Source organism: Argentina anserina, chromosome 4, assembly GCF_933775445.1.
Source record: "Argentina anserina chromosome 4, drPotAnse1.1, whole genome shotgun sequence".
NCBI classification, from domain to species: domain Eukaryota; kingdom Viridiplantae; phylum Streptophyta; class Magnoliopsida; order Rosales; family Rosaceae; genus Argentina; species Argentina anserina.
In genome coordinates this window covers 20,798,859-20,819,077 of record NC_065875.1, presented here as the reverse complement: position 1 = coordinate 20,819,077, position 20,219 = coordinate 20,798,859, and the positions used below count along the sequence as shown (strand labels likewise).

The following is a 20,219-nucleotide window of genomic DNA, read 5'->3' as shown; positions in this document are numbered from 1 at the left end:
GAGATGCGGCCGTGACCGGCTAATTGCATCGGAAAAAAACGAGACAAAGTCCTTTCAGATCTTTGCTCTGATACCAAGTTAAAACATGTATGAACAATTCTTGTATTAATTGTTTGATATTGATATATAATCTTGATACAATTCTAGCTATTTATAGGAACTGAATTAGACAATGACATGCTGTTAGCACTATCTCTAATGATGAATCTAGCTATTATACCACCATGTTTGTTGCTTTACACAGCTCACACACATGCTAACAGAGTTCTGATATCTAATATGAGAAGAAACTCTTCTTCAAATATGCATTTTTTCGTTTTTGTTATCCCTTTAAACAATCAAACAATCACAATAATTTTGTCAAGCACAACTGAACTCTATCAACAAAGCTGTACTACCAACCAATCCTCCCTGAAAATGAAATTCACTCAACATGAAGGAACATGATCAACCAAAGTCTATAGCACAAAGAATAAACCCCGGTTTTGATTGACCAAACCCAATTAAACAACAAATTCAATAACGATAACAACGGAAAATGAAAAATCATAGCCACATGAATAAAAAATCAGAGACAGCAGGGAGCAATCGATGGGACCGATTTTAAGAAGAAAAGATATAGCGAACGTGTTCCCGAAGAGAACCACAACGCTCGTGAAATCTTGAAGAGTTGAAGGTGAACGATTTGCCGGTGGGGCGGATTGGATGGCGATTTTGTAAAGGGACCAAAAGATTCCATAGGTCAGCTTGTGGAGGGCGAATGAAAAAAAAGACTGACCTCGGCTGATATTTACAACATGCTAAGGCTGACAGTGTTGTGAAAAAATACATAACAGGGGTAAACTTGTCTTTGCGTAACCGGCTCGGCTCGAGCTGGTGCTGTTCTTTAGCATATGAACAGTACATTGAGAAATAGTATATAGGAAATAATACAGTCTTTAGAGTTTAGACCACAATTTTTGAACAAAAAGTGGTAAACCCTTTCCCTTTTCTTGTTGGGTAAATTCCTCCTATGGTACTTGATGTTTGGCTACTTGGACAATTTGGTACCTGATGTATGAAAGCGGACAATTTGGTACCTAAAGTTATCAATTTTAGGCCATTTTGGTACCTCTATCAATTTTGACCATATTTTCAGGGTTATTTCCGTCATTCTAGTCCTAAATTCATCAAATTCACATTTTTCTTCCTATAATTGCCTCTCTTTGGAGATAATTAAATTGATATATCTACTACACTTAGCATATACTTCGCATATATCGAAAATAAATTTTTTTCTTAATATACTTATTGTATCCTAATTATTTTCTGCAAAGGAAATAAATTGTCTTTATGCAATTGTAATTTTTATCAAAATATTTTTTTAATTACTTATAATTAAAATTAATTTAGATTGATAGCTACATTATGAAAACTTATATGCGTAAATCATCACAGATACTAAGTGGATGAGTTATCAAATTTTTAGTGATAACTTAGAGGCAATTTGGAGGTATTATAAAAAAAATGAAGTAAAGTTGAGATAAGATGACAGAAATAACCCTGAAAATATGGTCAAAATTGACATAAGTACCAAAATGACCTAAATTTGAGAACTTTAGGTACCAAATTGTCCGATTTCATACATCAGGTACCAAATTGTCCAAGTAGCCAAACATCAGGTACCATAGAAGGAATTTACCCTTTCTTGTTTTTGGTCCGGCGGGAAATCAATTTTTTGGCGGGAAAATTATGAAATAAGTAAATTGGGTACCTGAAAAAAATATCAGTCAATACCAAATCGACGATGGAGTCCGATTCAGACTCCGACGGCTCTCACATCTCGGCCACTCCGCCGCGGCCGCCAAAGCCCACTCTCATCTCCTCCTACTCCTCCAGATCCAAGCCCTCTCACTCCACCTCAAAACCTAAACAGCTCTTCTCCGAACCCCCCGTACCCGCCCGACCCAACCCGTCTCCTCTTCTCTCCCCCGATTTACCTTTCCAGATGATCCGCCGCACGCCCGGCCTAACCGTCGCCACCGCCAGCACCGTCTTCACCGCAGGGTTTATCTCCAACTTCGCGCCGTCGTTCTCCAAGAATCGACGAGTCCGCAGCGTCGATTTCGATCCGGACACGTACGACCCGCCGTCTACTTTCTCAGCACCGCCGAAGTCAGAGGAGGCTGGTATCCCCGCGTCTGGCTCCGATTGGGTCCCGCCGCCGCCACAGCCCAAAGCTGAAGTGGCTAAAATTGTGAAGAAGAACGTGAATCTGATCCGAGGTAATGCTCCGCTGCCGGCGGTGAAGCTCAAAGGCGGAGCTGAGGGGAACTTCGTCAAGCTCAACCTGAACGGAAGGAAGCGCAAGTTTCTGAACAAGGGCAGAAGAGGAAATTTCACTTCTTCTTCCTCAGGTCGCCGGAAATTTTACCGGAAAGGTAAAAGAAAATTGAAAGCGGGAGATGGAAATGAGGAGGAGACTAACGGCGAAGAAATAACGGAAGCGATGGCCGAGCAGCAGAGCCGGAAAAAGGCCAAGATTTTCGACATGGAAGCTTTTGAAGAGGCGGCGGCGGCGGCGAGGGAGGAGAAGTCTGATGAGAATTTGGTGAAGCTGTTGAAGCTGGCTTATGGTTATGATTCGTTCCGGGATGGACAGTTGGAGGTGATCAGGAATGTGCTTGCCGGAGAGTCGACGATGGTTGTATTGCCGACTGGTGCAGGGAAGTCGTTGTGTTATCAGTTACCTGCTGTGATTTTACCTGGTGTGACTTTGGTGGTTAGTCCATTGATTGCTTTGATGATTGATCAGCTTAAGCAGCTTCCTTATATGATTCGCGGCGGTCTTCTTAGTAGTAGTCAGGTAGATCATGCTTGCTTTTGTCTCATTGGTTTAATGCAGGCTTGGACTTGAGAATGTGTGAGGTCTAATTTGATTGTGTTTGTTGTTCCAGACGATGGAAGAAGCTTCGGGGACGATTAGGCTGGTTCAAGAAGGGAGCATAAAAGTGAGTTTTATCAACATGTTTAGATGTTATAGGAGTTTATTATATGTGAAATGTGCTGGTATAGTGTTCAAGTTGTTACTGTATCTAGCCTCAGAGAGAGCTGAAGGCTTGCGGATTATATTGTAGGTGCTTTTTGTATCCCCCGAGAGATTCTTGAATGCAGACTTCCTGTCTATATTTTCTGCCACCCCGATATCTCTTGTTGTGGTGGATGAAGCTCACTGTGTGTCTGAATGGTGAGTGAATAGTGTGACGTCTGAACCAAATGGATACCTGAACTTATTTTCTCATTGCATTATATTCACCTCAAATGCTAATATTTTCGGAGCTTCTCAGGTCACACAACTTCCGGCCATCATATATGAGGCTCAGAGCTTCTATGCTTCGAGCCAAGCTCAACGTGAACTGCATTCTTGCAATGACAGCTACTGCCACAGCAACAACTTTGAGTTCTGTCATGTCAGCTTTAGAGATTCCTCCGACCAGTCTCATTCAAAAAGCCAACGTAAGGGATAATTTACAACTGTCAGTGTCATCAAGTGAAAACAGGCGAGTCTTTTGACACATATTTTTCCTCCCTTTTCTTTTGCAAGTCTCCTACATCATTAACTTTTATCTTTTGTGACTAAAATAGAATGAAAGACCTGCTGAAGTTGATCAAGTCTACTTCCTTCAAGGATGTTCAGAGTATCATTGTCTACTGCAAGTTTCAGGTATACAGTTGTTGTTAGATGTCTTCTAGCTTGTTTTGTTTAGATGTTTTTAATACTGCTAAATCATAGGGTGGTTTCCTGATACAGTTTTTGAATTGCTTATCTGTAGAAATAACACCATTAAATAATGTCTACTAATTATTCATTTTTTCTTGCAACGAATATCATTCTTTCTTATTGATCATTGGTTTGGATAGATATAGTTTGCCATTTTCAACTTTCAGTGAAGAAACTAATCCATGACTTCTGCATTTGCAGTTTGAAACAGAAATGATAAGCAGATACTTACGTGACAACAATATCAACGCAAAGGTTGGTTTTCTATTCTCAATTGATTGATACATATGTAATTACTCATTTCCATTGAATGTTGACATCTGACAACACTTGTGTAAAATTCAGAGTTACCATAGTGGCATCCCTTCAAAAGATCGTACTCGTGTGCAGGAGTTATTTTTCACTAACAAAATTCAAGTGGTGAGTTATTCAAGCCTCAATCCTGAATTTTCAGCCTTTCTTTCTTCACAAGTAGCAAAGTCAATTTTCACCTTCTTGTTCATTGACTATTATTGATTGAAGGTTGTTGCAACTGTGGCTTTTGGCATGGGTCTTGACAAGAGGGACATCGGTTCTGTAAGAAAACTATACTCATATGTCATATCTAGCTCTTTGCCTTCCGTCTACTATACCAGATACTTTTGTTTTAGTTCCACTACAATATACTCTTGTGGCTGTCCAGCCTACTTGTTCTTCTCCTTTAAAGAGTTCTGTAGTTTAGTGATTCTCTTTCTCCTATTTTATTTGGCTTTCTATTTCCCAGATTAGTTTCATTCAACTGAAACCTGAGAAAGACAGTATTTAGAGTGTGTATTCATCATGTTAAGGGTATAAATTGCACGTTAGTTAACGAATCTATGGGTGCACAGATGTCAAGAGTGCTCTTTGCTTCTACCTTTCAATAACTGATTGTTCTACCTAACGAGAAAAAGTTATGATTCATTCAGTTGGCACGGTCTACATTTTCTTGCATGCATTGTTGCACACAAACACGTGAAGACCTGTTTGAATCCTGATGCAGTATGCCTTCTGGTTTTGTTGCGTCATTGTTTATATATTTCAGTAGTCATATATTGCATATTGTTTCAGGTGATTCATTACACCATACCAGAAAGCTTGGAGGGATATGTTCAGGTGGAAATTTTTTCCAAGCAAATGCCTATTTGAAAAGTTGTTCCATCTGCAGAATTCGTTAACAAAATGGTTGATAAAAAATTATTTAGGAGATCGGACGAGCTGGAAGAGATGGAAGGTTGTCGTTTTGCCATCTTTATTTTGATGACGCCACATATTTCAAACTTCGAAGTCTTATGTATAGGTAATTAAATGAGTTACATTTTAAACTTATTATATTCAAGTTTACGTTGGTTTAGAGAAGTTGTGAGCAAATTATCTGTGTCTTTTCAGTGATGGCGTGGATGAATATGTGGTAAACAAATTCCTGTGCCAGGTATTCACCAGTAACGAGAACTCTCAGGGAAAAGTTTCTTCATTGGTTAAAGAAACCGCATCTCGCAAGTTTGATATGAAAGAAGAGGTTCGTCCCTTTTGCTATTCTGTTCAATCTTCTGAAATTTGATTTCAACTTAAAACAGAAGTTGTCATTTGCTAGGTGTTTATAAGTTTATGTGCTGAGATGCTTGGTTATTGTGTTTGTTTTCGCAGGTGATGCTCACTATTCTAACGCAGTTGGAGTTGGGTGAAGTGCAGTATTTGCATTTACTTCCAGAGACCAATGTAACATGCATTTTGAATTTTCATAAGGTAGGCAGCTGATATGTTTTGGGTTTCTGTTTGTTGCTCGCATAGTGCATACTGTTGGGATATTCTGGGTAGCTACAATAGTATGCAGAGATTATTTCAGTGTAAACATAACAGTTCACAGATGATATGAATCTGTTGCTCATTTGACTAATAGTAGGACAAAAGCATATAATTTCCATGACGATCTACTAGATCTGTTATAATTATTATCATTACAAGGTTGACCTCTTAATGCAGACTTCTCCAATTGTGCTTGCTGAAAAGGATGTTCTTATTGCAGCCGTTCTGAAGAAGTAAGTATGATTCTTTAGTAGCTTGAGTTTTACTAATAAATGTGCTGAGCCAAACTATGTTGATTTTTCAGGTCTGAAATAAGGCAAGGACAATATGTGTTTGACATACCTACTGTAGCGAATAACATTGGAGTTACAACAACCATCTTATCCAACCATTTACAGAACTTGAAGGTTTGTATACATTTTAACAGGCTAACATATTTTAATATTTTCCTATAGGTTGAAAACTCTCTCTCTCTCTCTCTATAGCCTTGTTTAATCATCATATAGGTTGCTTTTCTCACTTTCTTTGTGATAATGGATTTAGGTGAAAGGAGAAGTAACATATGAAGTCAAGGACCAAGCCTTCTGTTATACAATAAAGGAGGTCCCTGCAGATCTTTGTTCTCTATCAGCAAAGCTTACAATTTGGCTATCAGATGTTGAACGTTGTAAGGTAATTAATTATAAGTTATCCTGGTTAAAGCTATTTGTCAATTTAAATAACCACACCACTGGTTAGATGACAATGTGCAATTGAAGACCACGGTAATTTAGAGTTTGTCACTGTAATCTTGAGATAGTGCATTCCATTATTTCCATAGGAAACAGGTTGAAACTTTCCTAAAGTGGTTCTTTCCACAAAATCATTTGTGAAAAACATATATGCAGACGGGTGCACTTCGTGGGTGTTAGAACCCACTGGATGGTACAGTTCTTTAAATTGTTATCTGTGTGTGCATGGTGTTTTCATATATGCAAATGCGTACCAATGATTTTTTATCTGCTTATGATTTAGGTGCGGAAGTTGGATGTGATGTATAATGCAGCAGTCTCTGCTGTCAATGCATGTGAGAAGATGGAAGGTTGTTCTGATGGCCAGCAAACACTATGTTTGCAAAAGAAGATCTTGGAGTATTTCAGTGGAGAAGATGATTTTGATGTCCCTAATAAGATGGGTAAAAGCAGGTTGGTATATTCTTCGCTAAGATCTTGAAACTTAAAACCATCTCAATCACACGGATTTGTCCATGCGCTTAATTGGTTGACATGAATGTTCGTTTTCCTAACTTTTCTACTTACTGATGGCATTATCATTTACTCATGCAGCCCCTTTCTGCAAGCAGATATTAAAGTAAGAACCTACGAATTCACTTTCATTCAATATTAGAGGCCCCTCATTGGAAGTAATCTAATATTATCTTTTCTTGGTCGACAGGTGTTTCTAAAGAGCAATTCACAGGCCAAATACACCCCCAGAGCTGTTGCAAGGATAATGCATGGCATTCCAAGTCCAGCATATACTTCTGCATTTTGGTCAAAAACTCATTTCTGGTAAGTAGTGAATTTGTTTAAAGTTGTATCGTTTTTGAGCTACTTGCTTCAGAGAAGTGCTTTCATATGTTTCATAGTCTTTCATTTAAAACAAATTGTCGTGAAATTCTTAATCTGCATTGTTGCAGGGGAAGATATACACATATAGACTTCCAGGCGGTAATGGAAGCAGCAAAGGCCGAATTGATCAATTTTGTGAGAAAGGATGCAGTCTAGCGGTCAGTTATAGAGCGGGACACTTTCTTGTTTAGTGATTCAGAGGGAGGCTGCTGAAGGTAATATAATTTTGTGAATTGTCAATATGATACTAATTGGTCAGTCCAATTGAAGAATTTTGTTGTCTTTCCAATTCTTGCAGCCTGAAAAGATACGACATCTTCAACCAGCATGGAAAATACTCAACAGTGATGAATTCTCAACTCAGGTGCAATGAAAATAAGTTATGGTAGGTCAGCATCAAGCTGCTCTATCTTTCTCCTATGTTTTGAGTAAATCTCGCTGAGTCGAGCAACTTCTGTGAATGCTTCTGGCATTCCTTGTTGCCACAGGAAATGCAAAGCATAAAGCTACATCGACAGAGCAGAGGCGTTGATTGTTGACCCAGAAAGGGTACATCAAATTTGAAGATTAAATTAGTCCGAGTAGAATACACGAGCAGGTTCAAGAATCAAGATGTGATAATGAAGCAATCATAAGGTCGTAGAGCCATTATGCTATGGTTCTGTACACGCAAGGTGGCAAGGGGGAGGCGCCAAGCAAGGTTGAAAGGTTTGTCAATTGTGATTAAAGAAAAGTAAATTGGACGTATTATCATGGAATGTCAAATCAGTTCCTCTTGTGCCAATTTTACAGACAATCCTACCTGATTCCATGTCTTGGAGCAATTTGGACTGTCCTTGGGATTTAGGTTAATACATTCATTTCTGTTGATCCACTCACTATTTTGTAGGAGTTATTTGTTTGCACGATTATGTTTGGGGTCTAGCAAACAAGTTTTATTGATCATATATTGTGTACTGATGTGTAAAACCGCGGATGTTCTATTTATTTGGCGATTATTGCTCAAATCTTTTACTCATTGACTTGTACACAATCAACTTTTTTTTGTTACAAGATATAGGGATGATGATCTACTGTGAGATATGGAACTATATCTCCCATTGATGTTGATGACAAACCACCCATATTGCAAAAACTTGCACAACTCTACCACTCTCATGTTCATCTTTTTAAATCTCATAAGGGAAGAGTATAAGAAACATATAAGAGAAAAGAGAAGCCTTGAATGCCATAATGGGGCATATTCTAGTAACAGTTGGGCATATTCATAGTGATATAAGTCTATTACAACTTACTAACGAAAATAAAGAAGCAAAGATCGTTAGTTATAAGAAGGAAGGAACCAACCATATCAGACCAAGAAACCAAAGACCTGACTCGGCCATAGCTCCAAGAAACAAGCCTACCACAACAAAGAACCCACCTTTACATTCATAAAACGACACCCACCAAGCTAAACCCTTCTCAATTCTCACGTCCATTTCAGATTTCAGCTTCTGGGTTTTGATCATATTGGAATTTCACCTCAGAAAGAGATGGCCGAGGTGGCGGCAGCTGCGTCTTCTTCTTCTTCTTCGTCTTCAATCTTCACCAACTACCCTCTTCTCTCTGCTCTCATAGCTTTCGCTCTCGCCCAATTCATCAAGCTCTTCACCGCCTGGTACTTGTCTTTCTTTCTCTTATTGAACCCTGTTCTTCAATTATGGATCTGACCCAGCTCGTGGTTTTGTATTTGTAATGCCGTGGTTGATTGTTAGCTTTATAATCTTGGTTTTCTTGATTGTGGAGAATAACAGATGCTGACTTGAAGTGTACCATTGATTGCTTTTGTCGCATAATGATTGCCTGGATCTTGATTTTTCATGTGAAAAGTGAAATGCTTGAATCAAAACAACAATAAGCATTAAGCAGATACCAATCAATCCTGGCATGCATTTCATTTGCTAAATTATTGAATCATTTGGCCAATCATGTGATGGATTCATGAGTCTAAAGATATTGCAGTATGATATATGAAATATAGATCAAACCGTAGTGGCGATTTGTTGCTTTTCTGTTTTGTGAAGACAGAGTAGGGATGTTCTTGACAACTTGTGATTGTCGAAATTTGTTATTTGTTTAGCCTAAGAGTCTTAAAATTTGATAGATTTGCAGGTACAAGGAAAGAAGATGGGATATTAAGCAACTTGTTGGGTCTGGCGGAATGCCATCATCTCATTCTGCGACTGTTACTGCTATTGCTGCGGCAATAGTGTTTCAAGAGGGTGTTGGTGGATCACTCTTTGCAATTGCACTGATATTAGCATGTGTTGTAAGATTCCTGTTTTCTTTTTGTATCATTTTTGCAAAAAGCATTTGGACTCCGAATTCTTCACATTTGCTCTAGTCATTTCTGAAGTTTAAAGACAACACTTGGCTCTGTGTGTCATTGTACCATCTCAGATTATGATTAGTTAATGATATGAATTTCACAGGTTTAAAACATTTCGAAAACAAACTCATAAGGGGATCTTTGATCCAGAAAATGTTTATGATTATGAATTTACATAACTCATATGAAGTATATCTCTGATCTTTAAAACTCGGTGGCAGGTGATGTATGATGCAACCGGTGTAAGATTACAGGCTGGACGCCAAGCAGAGGTTTGAAATTTTGCTTAAACTGGTTCTCTTCTAAGTCATTGATACAGTTCTGTTCCATTTCTTCTGTTTCATTGCTTTATCTAAGAATTGACCCCAGACATGCTTGGTTGTTTGGCTGCGATGTGCTTCATGAATATTTTATAATCAGCCTTATGAATCTTTTTAACTTTTGGTTGAGTTTGTTATATAAGTTCACTGTATTGGATTGCTGTCCAGGTTTTGAATCAAATTGTGTATGAACTTCCTTCTGAGCATCCTCTTGCCGAGAGCAGACCACTTCGTGAACTTCTTGGCCACACACCCCCTCAGGTGCTCTATATATATTGCACTTATTTGAATCTATAATTGCTTAACGGATTTTGATTGTGTATAGATGACTACGCAACACTTTGATAAACTTAAAGACAAACCGTTTTATGATGATTGTTGTTCTTATATGACAGGTTATTGCTGGTGGAATTCTTGGTGTTGTCACAGCAACCATTGGCCATTTGATAATCTTGGCTACGAGTCATATATGATGCCCCAATGGGTTTAACATCCGTATAAATAGTGATTACAATTTAACAGGGTTTCTTATTGTCACATCTCCTGTTATACGTTTGCATTGCACATTTGCAGATCCCTCATCAAATGTGGTTTCATTCTTTCGTCAAATTTTTACATATAGGTCCTCCTGTCCATAATCCAGTTAGCATGTCTTTGTGTTTTGTATAAACACCAGCATGCTGATAATTTGATTGAGTTCATAGTTTTTCCTGATATGAGAGCCTTGTCTTAATAAATTATAGGATGCTCGAGTCAAATCCAGGGGTGCCGTGGTTTGCTAAATGTCTAAAGCAAAAACTAGAATATGCTTTCATCCTTCTTGCATAGACATGAACCAGAATATGCCAGAATGCACTCATCTTGAGTCATTATATTCCTTCCAAGAGAATAGTCAACATACCGTCTTTTCTTGCTCCAGCACTGGGACCAATTTATAATATATGGATCTACAACCAATTAGCTCTTGATTAAGAATCTTCATCTTTCCCAAACCCCTAAGTGTCATCCAATCATTGTAACTCAAAACTGATTATGCGTTAATCACGAAGCTAGACAAAAAACGAGTCCCCTTTGTGGGGGGAAACTCAAAATTGCAATGGGGGACCGGCGTATGCCTCATTCTCCGTAAAAAGGAAAGCTGAAGGTAAATATTGATAGTTCATAGGCTCTCTCATCCTCCTGAAGTTCATGGCTTCTTTCACTACTGGATGAACGGCGTGGTATCTAAGAGAGATCAAATATAATTTTAAGGTAGGTAGGAGAAAATAAATAGATCGATTGAGAGGTGATCATTATACTTGAAACGTGGAACAATATATATGAAAGAGTTGGTTACAATATGTGCTATTGTCACATATGACTCATCCACTTATGATGCTTCAACGCTATTTGAAAGATGCAACGTTACAATTACGAACAAGTCAGACCTACAATCACAGTGCCAATAAGATTTGTAGTGCCAGTAGGTGTAACTTATGAACATAGCAACGCCATTGAATAGTAACTTAAAATCTAATGTTCCTTGAAATAGCCAGCTTTTGCACCTACTAATGGCTTTGATAGGTTTCGACTTCTGTACTTAATTTTGGCTTCCATTCTTCTTTAGAAGGGAGCCATATCAAGATGTTAAGCACCAGTGAGCCTTGACCACATCATTTCATGAGTAGATTGTGCTCATAATTTTCAGTGCCTCACTATTCCAATTTTGTACTTGGTTGTCTTTATTTAAAAAAAAAATTGTTGTTGATTTTGGCTTCCGCTCCATACTCTGAAGGCAGGAGCCACTGCATTATCTCTTGTTCTGAGCAAGTAATGTCTTAGTACTGGTGAACAACGAGGCTTGATCACATCAAGACCACTTCCTAATGACTCCTTATAACAAAGAAACATTATTTCCAGACGGGTTCTCTCCCTCCTTTTACCAGTATTTTTGGGGTAGTTGGTCAGGATGTAACTGATGCAGTGGGATGCTTCCCTGATTCGGATGAGCAGCTGGCTGTTAATTGCACCAATCTTACTTTGATCCCTAAGGTTAAATCTCCGGAGACGATGATGGATTTAAGGCCAATTAGTCTTTGCAATGTCATTTATAAGAATAGTTCAAAAGTTCTTGCTAATCAGCTGAAGCCTTTGTTGGATAGCCTGATCACTCCATTTTCAAAGTGCTTTTGTTCCAGGGAGGCTGATTTTCGATAACTCTCTGGCCGCTTTTGAGCTTTTGAAATTTCTCATTACCTTAAGCGGAGAAAGAGGGGAAAGGTTGGTTTTCGAGCGCTAAAACTCGACATGAGTAAGGCCTACGACCGTGTTGAGTGGAGTTTCCTTGATGTGGTTCTCCAGCGACTTGGTTTTTGTGATAGGTGGAGAGTTTGGATAATGAGATGTGTGCGCATTGTGTCTTATTCATTTATGATTAATGGTGTGCCTCGGGGGAGAATTTTGCCCTCTAGAGGGTTGCGGTAGGGTGATTTGATCTCCCATTATCTATTTCTTCTTTGTGCTGAGGTTTTTTCAAGATTAATTTCAAAGGCTGAGGAGGAAAAATCGGTTGCACGGTGTGAGATATGTCCGGCCGCCCCTTCAGTTTCTCATTTATTCTTTGCTAATGACTCGTTCATCTTTCATAAAGCTGATGAAGGGGAGTGTTTGGTGCTCAAGGATATCAGTCTTGAGAAGAGTAGTATTTGTTTCAGCAAGAATGTGCCGAGATGAAAACAGGATGAGTTGGCAGGGCTCCTTAATGTTCAGAAAGTTAAAAAACATGATAAGTATTTGGGATTACCTATTGAGCTGAGTTATTCGAAGTTGGCTACTTTTGCTTTTCCAATAGAGAGGGTACGTAAGAGAACACAGGGGTGGAGGGAAAAGACCCTCAACGCGGTAGGAAAAGAGGTAATGATAAAGGCAGTTCTACAATCCATCCCTACTTATGTCATGAGTTGTTCTGAGTTGCCTAAGCACTTGTGTGATGAAATGCATAGTCTCATGGCTAAATTCTGGTGGGGGGATTCAGTGGGAGAGAAGAAGATCCATTGGCTCGCCTGGGATAAGCTTTGTGTTCCTAAGTCGAAGGGTTTGTCTCCACCGAAGCCCCACAACTCCCAACACCACGTCTAGAGGAGACAAACCCGGCGATGAATTTTGCCGTTCGTTCTATCATGGAGAACCAAGGAGATGGAGAGGTTGACTAAGGTTGATCGTTTCATGATGAAGTATGGATCTTGGTACATAGGTTTCGTTTAAAGTTTTGGATGTATGGTTATGGATCTTTGTAGGGTTCTCGTTTCATATTTTGTCATATGGTTATGGATCTTTGCAGGATTCTCGTTTCATATTAATTTGTTGTATGGTTATATGGATATCGATATGTTTTTATGGATGTATGAATCAAATAGATGTATGTTTTATGTACGGGACTGCTTATTTTTGGGTTTCATGGATGTATGAATGTTAGATCGTATGTTTTCTGGTTATGTCATACTGGATTGGGGTGGGTAGAGGTGGCGTTTTGGAACAGGCCGCTAAGGTCCAGGGTGGTAGGCAATTGGCATTTTGTTTGTTGGTAGAAATGGTTCGGTGCTACAATAGCTCCGAGCTACCACGACGAGTGGTTTGTAAAGGCTTTATAAAACCGTCATTTTTGTTTCTTTCTGCCACAATCCCACTAATATCTGGACTAGGATTGGGTGTGGTTTTGAAGTTTTGCATTGGTTTTCTTAATTCACGCCGAGGATGTAATAGTTTACCGTGTTGCCCTTGGGGCAACTGATCCTTTACGTACTCTTTATCTTCTTCTTGTTCATGGCCGTTTGATACTCTCCTTCATACTTCTTATGATTTTGCATATAACAAAAAAAATTTATAACTAAATGTTCAAGACATGACAAAAATGAAACTACCATATTTATATTTTCTAGATTAATTGTTTGGATCTTGGCCATGACTTGAAGTCATTTCCAATTAAACTTCTTCTTGAATTGTTAATAAAGATATACGAGAGAGCTTGAGCCACAACAACCAGTATATTGTTTGTTTCTTTCTTTCTTTGAACTAAAGGTTTTATCAACACTTTGAATGGCAATCGCAAAATTGGGTTGTGTATATTTGTCCCCTGGAATAATCTCAATTACATGTGTTGATCAAATACTATTAGCAAGATAAATGATGTAAGAGGTGACGTTAGCATCTAGGTTTGTAGTGCTGGTATTTTTTTTTTGTAGGCGACGAACTATACTTATTTCCGTCACTTTAGTGTTTCTTAGGCGGCCAACATTTTTATTTCCGTTGCTTAAATGTTAACAAATAATAATATGCCCTATGGATGGACCCCACTTCAAGGGGGCAGAGTTGTTGTATTCCTGACATCGTGGATTCCTTTCTACCCTCTTTTATTCATCGCGGAGGAAGATATACGAAGGGCGGCTGTTAAATGGTATTTGTGTGGAGAAAGTGCTTTTTATTTTTCTCGACGTCAGATGGCCAACCATGATATACGTACATTTGACTCCAACGATTAGTTAGTCTAAAGAGATTTTTTTATATTGAAAACCTAAGTATCACTCTTTGTTGCTTAATCTTTGTACTAGATTAGTAAAGACGTTGTCCTTTTTTGAAGGCGCTATTTGGAGCGGACCTTAGTTGTTGAAATTGACGGTTAGATGCAACATATACGTAGAATAAAAGTTGTGGTTAAATTTATATCGAAATAAGCATCGTTCAATCATCTAATCGTTGGGGAAAATAAAAACACCACTAATATGTCTTATTAATATACCCCACTTTGAGGACCTTTCGGGTGGCAGGTTTTCCATATTTCCGACCCCGTTTCCCAGTACAATACAATCTACCCTGTTTCCCAAACCTCAAAATGTCATCTAGTCACTGTAACTCAAAACTGATTATGGATTTAGTCTTGAAACTGGAACAAAAATGAGTCAGGTGTGTGGGAGGAAACTCATAACTGCAACGGGGGACCGGCGTATGCTTCATTCTCCATCGGAGGAAAGCTGAAGCCAAATATTGATATTTCATAGGCTCTCCCATGGCTTCTTTCACTTCTTTCACTACTCCTGGAATAACCTTCTCCTGGTCATCTTTTGTATGGATAATATTGACCGGGTATCTAAGAGAGATCAAACATAATTTCAAGGTAAGTAGAAATAAATAACCAAATAGATCGATTGAGATGTGATCATGAAGCTTGTAACGTGGAATAATTTATATGAGAGATGGTTACAATTTATAGGTCTGTTTTCACATATAGAATGACTCGTCCACTTACGATGCTTTAATGCAATTTGAACGATGCAACGTTACAATTGCGAACAAGTCAGACCTACAATCACAGTGCCAATAAGTTTAACTACAATTTGTAGCGCCAGTAGGTGTAACTTATGAACATGGCAGCGCCATTGACTAGTAACTTTAAATCTAATGTTCCTTGAATTAGGGTGCGACTTTTGTACTTAATTTTGGCTTCCACACTCTTCTTCAGAAGGGAGCATTGCATCTTCTCAAGTTCTTAACAAGTGATATCTAGATACTGGTGCTCAACGAGGCTTGATCACATGATTCACATCATTTCATGGGCAGATTGTGCTCATAATTTCAAACCCTTCACTGTTCCAATTTTGTACTTGATTGTCTCAAAAAAAAAAGTGTACCTGATTTTGGCTTCCATACTCTTCTAAAGGCAGGAGCCACTGCATTTTCTCTAGTTCTGAGCAAGTAATATCTTAAGACTGGTGTATAATGAGGATTGATCAAATCAAGACCACTTCCTAACAACTCCTTATAACAAAGAAACATATTTTCAATAATGATGAAAAGAAAAATGTGCAACTAGCGAATGCTGCAAACTGTCATTGATCAGCTTCTTGGTCTCTCTTTTGCGACTTGAAGCCTAGCGCAGCAGTAAAAGCCCTTCTCATTTCCCTCATAGGGTCCTCGCCAACTCCAGCCTTGAGACACCAAGCAACATGTTCATCAGGCCGAACTAGGATGGCTCCTTTATTAGTCATTTGACAGATATCCCACCATGAAAAATCATTTGATGACTTCTTAACTTCCATAACATCTACGTAATTCTCCCATGGTTTTAGTGATGCCTTACTTTGTACCTCAACTCCTTTAGCACTTCCAGCAGACCACAACACGCACACCCTTGCAGGAACCTTGAATTCCTCAGCCACCTTCAATGCAGCATGAGCAAGATGGTAGGATGGTTCTATCGGTGCTATAATAAGGAGGAACTCAACTTTGTCTCCAGATATAAGATCCAGTAGAGAAATGGTTTCCTGCAAAAGTATACCACTAAGCAGTTTGACACTTTTGCACAAAATATAGTTTCTTCAAGTAATTTATTTGCAGAATGAATAAAACAATGTCTCCTGGTTAATGCAGAAACAAGAACCAACCCACATAGATGAATATAAGAAATAAAAATATATCCCCAAGTGGGCCGACATTTCTGTAGTACATGTTTTAGATTCAAATATTGCAACATACCTCACTCGATGAATTTGACAGTATCCTCACATGAATGTGAGGAATCCTTGAACCTGGATCTGCAGTAGGAACATAGTCCCTCCGGCGACCAGTAGGTTCATCTGGACCACCCTGTGCAGCATCATGATCAGGAATAAGTGCACCTTCTAGGTACCTAGATTTGACAGCCTTAAGTTAGACAGATGCTAAAAAAAAGTGCTTGATGAGTTCTTCATTAATCATCCAATAGTCAAAAAGATTTCATTTAGTTCCAGATTCAGTGGATTATAAATCAAAACTAGTTCCAGAAAAAACGATATTTCAGATTAATCTCGAGTCAAGCTATATAAGCTCAAGGAACTGTGGCCTAGGAATTGATTAACGTGTGATACCTGAAACCAAGATCCTCTGCTGGGAACTGAAGCTGAAGACTCTTTCCTTCTTCAAATATGCATCTCAGATTAGCAAGCCTTAACGCTCCGAGTGGGTTGTTTTCATTCAAAAGAGTTTCAGACAACTGTGCACGACCTAAAGTGAAAATACCATCCAAAATGGTGCTCTGAACTCCAGATGGTAAAATGGAACCAACTCCCTTATTTATTAGTCGATGTACTGCAAACCAATAAAAATCATGTATGAGCTGCATTGTGCTGCATCATTTAGATGTGGGGATTCTCTCTAATAAATAGGAATGTACATTTTTAAAAAAATCAGATTCATTTACCTGAATTTGCAATAGTTGGATCAAGGCCAAGCGCACCAGGAACAGCCATGGCTGCTTTGAAGTTTTGGATACTAAGGGATGTATTGAAAAGGGCAATCTGGCACAGACATGTTACGTGAGTCTCAAGTTTCACAATAAGTTCAGAATAGAACTAAAGTAAATGTGGAGAAGATAAAACCAGTACCGGCCTACGTTCTGTTTCATAAGTATCAAGTACTGAAGGTGGTGCAGTACCCTTTACTACAGAAGCTATTTTCCAGGCAAGGTTATGAGAATCCTGAATTCCAGTATTCATGCCTGTGTAAATCACAAGAAATACCAAAAACTATAAATATTATCAAACATAATGAGAGTTTCCTACATTTCTGCATATGATGCAAAGAGAACTACTAACCAAATCCACCAGCAGGAGGGAATCGGTGAGCAGCATCACCAGCAAGTATTATACGGTTTTGACTACTCAGAAATTTCTTGGCAACTTCAGCATGCATCACCCAAGGTTTTATGTCAATCACATTTACGTCTCCAAGCTCTCGACCTACCAATTTGAAGATCATCCTCTCACATGTCTATAACAAGTTAAACCCTTTGAAGTGAGTAATTACTCACAACGGCAGCAGATGTTCTTATTATGGTGTTAAACATTAAGAAGGCCTTGGATTTAGCAGGAACAGTCATGCAAATGGAGCAAATGGTATTGCTGAAATCTTCAAGGTTGGATTCAACCACAACTAATACAACATACCTTGGGACTGAACTCTTCAAGGTTTTGCTGGGGCGGATAAAATGGTATCTGCAAGATGACGAGAAAAATTGATATAATTTCTTACGTATCACCATAAGGGTCTCCAAAACATCTTTAAAGCTGCTATACCTGCAGTACAAATTCCCCTTGCTTGAGATCATGTGCAACGAGGTAGCTTCAGTGTTGAAGATAAAAAACAGCATGCCAGGTTTCTCACTGAGCAAATAATTTCCAAGGTCTCTGCTCAAGAAATGGACACTTACAAGCTTCTGCAAATCTTTTTCACCTGTCATATCTATACCAGCCAGCTTACGCACAGTACTTCCAGCACCATCTGTACCGACAACCATATTGCATCTGATATTCCTCTCCATATGCTTCCCATCCTTGACAAAAGATGCAGTCACAGAAACAATATCATCACTGGCATTGATAGAAACACACTCGTGGCCCATCAATATTTGTCTTGGCTCAAAGGCTTCATGATCAAGGCCTTTCAACCCTTCAGGTGTATAAAACTTGAAGCTGAGACTTTCAAGCTGCTTAAGTAGTAATGCATTTATTTTATACTGAGAGAAGTGTGCTACAGAGACCGGGCTGACAACTTGCTCAAAATCTGGGTGATAAAGTGAAACCAGAATGAAGCTGCTCAGATATGCCATATATACTCTAATTATAAACAATCAAAAATGTAAAAAACTTACACATCTCCATGATTATATTGTAAAATCCTGATTAATTATGATGGTCTGTTGTCTAATATGAATTTTATGAGTATGACCTCAAAGCTGAGTTCTATTTAGAAAAAGTGGAAATGTAAAGAGATCGTTGCACCTTGAGGCTGCATATGGTCCACAGACCCAAGAATGGAACCAGAGAGCGAAGTGCAATATATAAACTTCCTCCACAGATCTACTGGTGGTTGAGACCTCTGGATCTCCTCTGCCAAGCCATCTAATTTGCGAAATACCTAAACTAATATACAAGTTATAAATGAAGCCTGAAATCCCTTTAAATAAGTCATAAAATCTATGTTCTAAAAGATTAGGTAAAATCAACCTCCATTGATCGATTGTTGATGAAGTGTGCCTGTGGATGTCTGGAGAAACATGCATTTTTCTCCAAAACAGCGCATTTGACCCCTACAAAGAATATGATTCATAATATATTAACTCCTTTACATGAACAACAAACCGTTACAATCAAACAATGATCCTAAATCATAGAAGTCCAACATAATCAAGTAAAAGAGAGCTAGCGTATTTTATGAAATTGCGCTTTCTTTCCCAAACAACCAAACAAAAAAGTCGAAAAATCACAGAATCAAAACACGTATACACTGACAAGCACGAATTCCAATTACAAAGTACTAATACCACTCTGAAACACCAACTCACTACCCTTATTAACAATTTGATCACACTAAACTTTCAGAGAAAGAAAACAAGAACAACACATCATTGCAAAGATTGTATCTTTAAAGCTGGTAAAATATAAGTAGCTGCAACATAAAAAGAAAATGATTAAGTGCTTAAAGAGTTGGGTTAGAACAAGAACACACCTAGCTTCGTTAAGAGTATAGAAAGAACAAGACCCACAGGTCCTGCACCCACTATCAGAACAGGAAGCACAGAATTGTCGCCATTGTTGAAAAGCTTGGAGTGTGATAAAGCTCTTGTGGGCATGTAGGGAGATGGGTATGGTTGGATTCTGGCATTGGGTTTGTAAAGAATGCTAAACCTCCTGAACAACCCTGAAAGCCCCATTAGAACCCAGAAACTGACACCAAGTTTAGAGCATCATGGAAACAGAACAAGAACGAAAGAATAAAGAGAAGAAGCATAGTGGTAGTTGCGATTGTCACGAAAGCAGTAGTTGGTTGTTGGTTGTTGGTTGTGTGGCTTGGGCTTGGCGGCAAGGTCGGTTTAGGAAGTGGACCAAAGAAATAAATGGGTACCTTCAGACTTCAGTCGTGTTTCGTGACATGGTCACCCTGTTGACTGAGCATGTTACCAAAAGCATATCCCTCTTGAGTTAGAGTGAACAACAATGGTTGTTGGATTGTAATATAGAAAATCTCATAATCCGAGCAGTGATAAAACAGTTTTTGATGGATATATGCAAGTGATTGTAACCAAGTGTTTATGTGTTTGTAATTCGAAATAATCAAGTCTCCAAATGTGTTAGGTACTTAGAAGATATATAACAAACTACACATATAATGAAATCCATATTCATTAATGTTCTCTTACACTCTCCGCTATCTATAATTTCTTCATGCTCCCCCACTTAATATTACAATCGATACAATAATAGAATATGTGGATATCAGACTTTGAAACCCCTTAAAATTCAAGAAGAACTATTTGTACTTCCTCA

General features: G+C 38.6%; 3 protein-coding genes across 6 annotated transcripts; 2 read left to right on the top strand and 1 right to left on the bottom strand.

The window, feature by feature from the left end:
• Positions 1-1,781: 1,781 nt before the first annotated feature.
• LOC126790049 (ATP-dependent DNA helicase Q-like 5) lies at positions 1,782-8,150 on the top strand. 4 transcript variants are annotated; one of them, XR_007671656.1, is made up of 20 exons: positions 1,782-2,845; positions 2,937-2,990; positions 3,117-3,226; positions 3,327-3,539; positions 3,625-3,703; positions 3,962-4,015; positions 4,106-4,180; positions 4,283-4,336; positions 4,850-4,894; positions 4,984-5,078; positions 5,168-5,297; positions 5,426-5,524; positions 5,762-5,817; positions 5,889-5,991; positions 6,128-6,256; positions 6,599-6,768; positions 6,910-6,934; positions 7,019-7,134; positions 7,263-7,558; positions 7,683-8,150. XR_007671656.1 is itself a non-coding variant. In XM_050516178.1 (19 exons), exons 1-19 carry the CDS (start codon positions 1,787-1,789, stop codon positions 7,348-7,350), a joined length of 2,754 nt encoding a protein of 917 aa, XP_050372135.1. In that variant the 5' UTR covers positions 1,782-1,786; the 3' UTR covers positions 7,351-8,150. The 4 variants fall into 4 exon arrangements, 1 of the variants encoding a protein (XP_050372135.1); XR_007671654.1 differs by having other exon boundaries at positions 7,263-7,579; XR_007671655.1 differs by having other exon boundaries at positions 7,263-7,902; positions 7,987-8,150.
• Positions 8,151-8,550: 400 nt separating this feature from the next.
• Positions 8,551-10,471, top strand: LOC126791077 (uncharacterized). The gene is made up of 5 exons (XM_050517481.1): positions 8,551-8,854; positions 9,349-9,505; positions 9,787-9,837; positions 10,054-10,146; positions 10,281-10,471. Exons 1-5 carry the CDS (start codon positions 8,730-8,732, stop codon positions 10,356-10,358), a joined length of 504 nt encoding a protein of 167 aa, XP_050373438.1. The 5' UTR covers positions 8,551-8,729; the 3' UTR covers positions 10,359-10,471.
• Positions 10,472-15,562: 5,091 nt separating this feature from the next.
• On the bottom strand, positions 15,563-19,695 carry LOC126790692 (uncharacterized). Its single transcript, XM_050517025.1, is given in 12 exon segments — positions 15,563-16,181; positions 16,393-16,546; positions 16,764-16,983; positions 17,096-17,192; positions 17,280-17,392; positions 17,490-17,664; positions 17,841-17,888; positions 17,970-18,013; positions 18,016-18,456; positions 18,675-18,810; positions 18,900-18,982; positions 19,402-19,695. Coding segments are annotated over 12 exon segments (2,151 nt in total). The 5' UTR covers positions 19,607-19,695; the 3' UTR covers positions 15,563-15,746.
• Between the last annotated feature and the right edge of the window lie 524 nt (positions 19,696-20,219).

Bases quoted from the DNA above. Each gene is read 5' to 3' on its own strand.
- LOC126790049 (XM_050516178.1), top strand. From the start codon at position 1,787: ATGGAGTCCGATTCAGACTCCGACGGCTCTCACATCTCGGCCACTCCG. The intron at 2,846-2,936 runs GTAGATCATGCT...TTGTTGTTCCAG, and splicing joins GTCTTCTTAGTAGTAGTCAG to ACGATGGAAGAAGCTTCGGG. The intron at 3,704-3,961 runs GTATACAGTTGT...CTGCATTTGCAG, and splicing joins TTGTCTACTGCAAGTTTCAG to TTTGAAACAGAAATGATAAG.
- LOC126791077 (XM_050517481.1), top strand. From the start codon at position 8,730: ATGGCCGAGGTGGCGGCAGCTGCGTCTTCTTCTTCTTCTTCGTCTTCA. The intron at 9,506-9,786 runs GTAAGATTCCTG...ACTCGGTGGCAG, and splicing joins CACTGATATTAGCATGTGTT to GTGATGTATGATGCAACCGG. The intron at 10,147-10,280 runs GTGCTCTATATA...CTTATATGACAG, and splicing joins TTGGCCACACACCCCCTCAG to GTTATTGCTGGTGGAATTCT.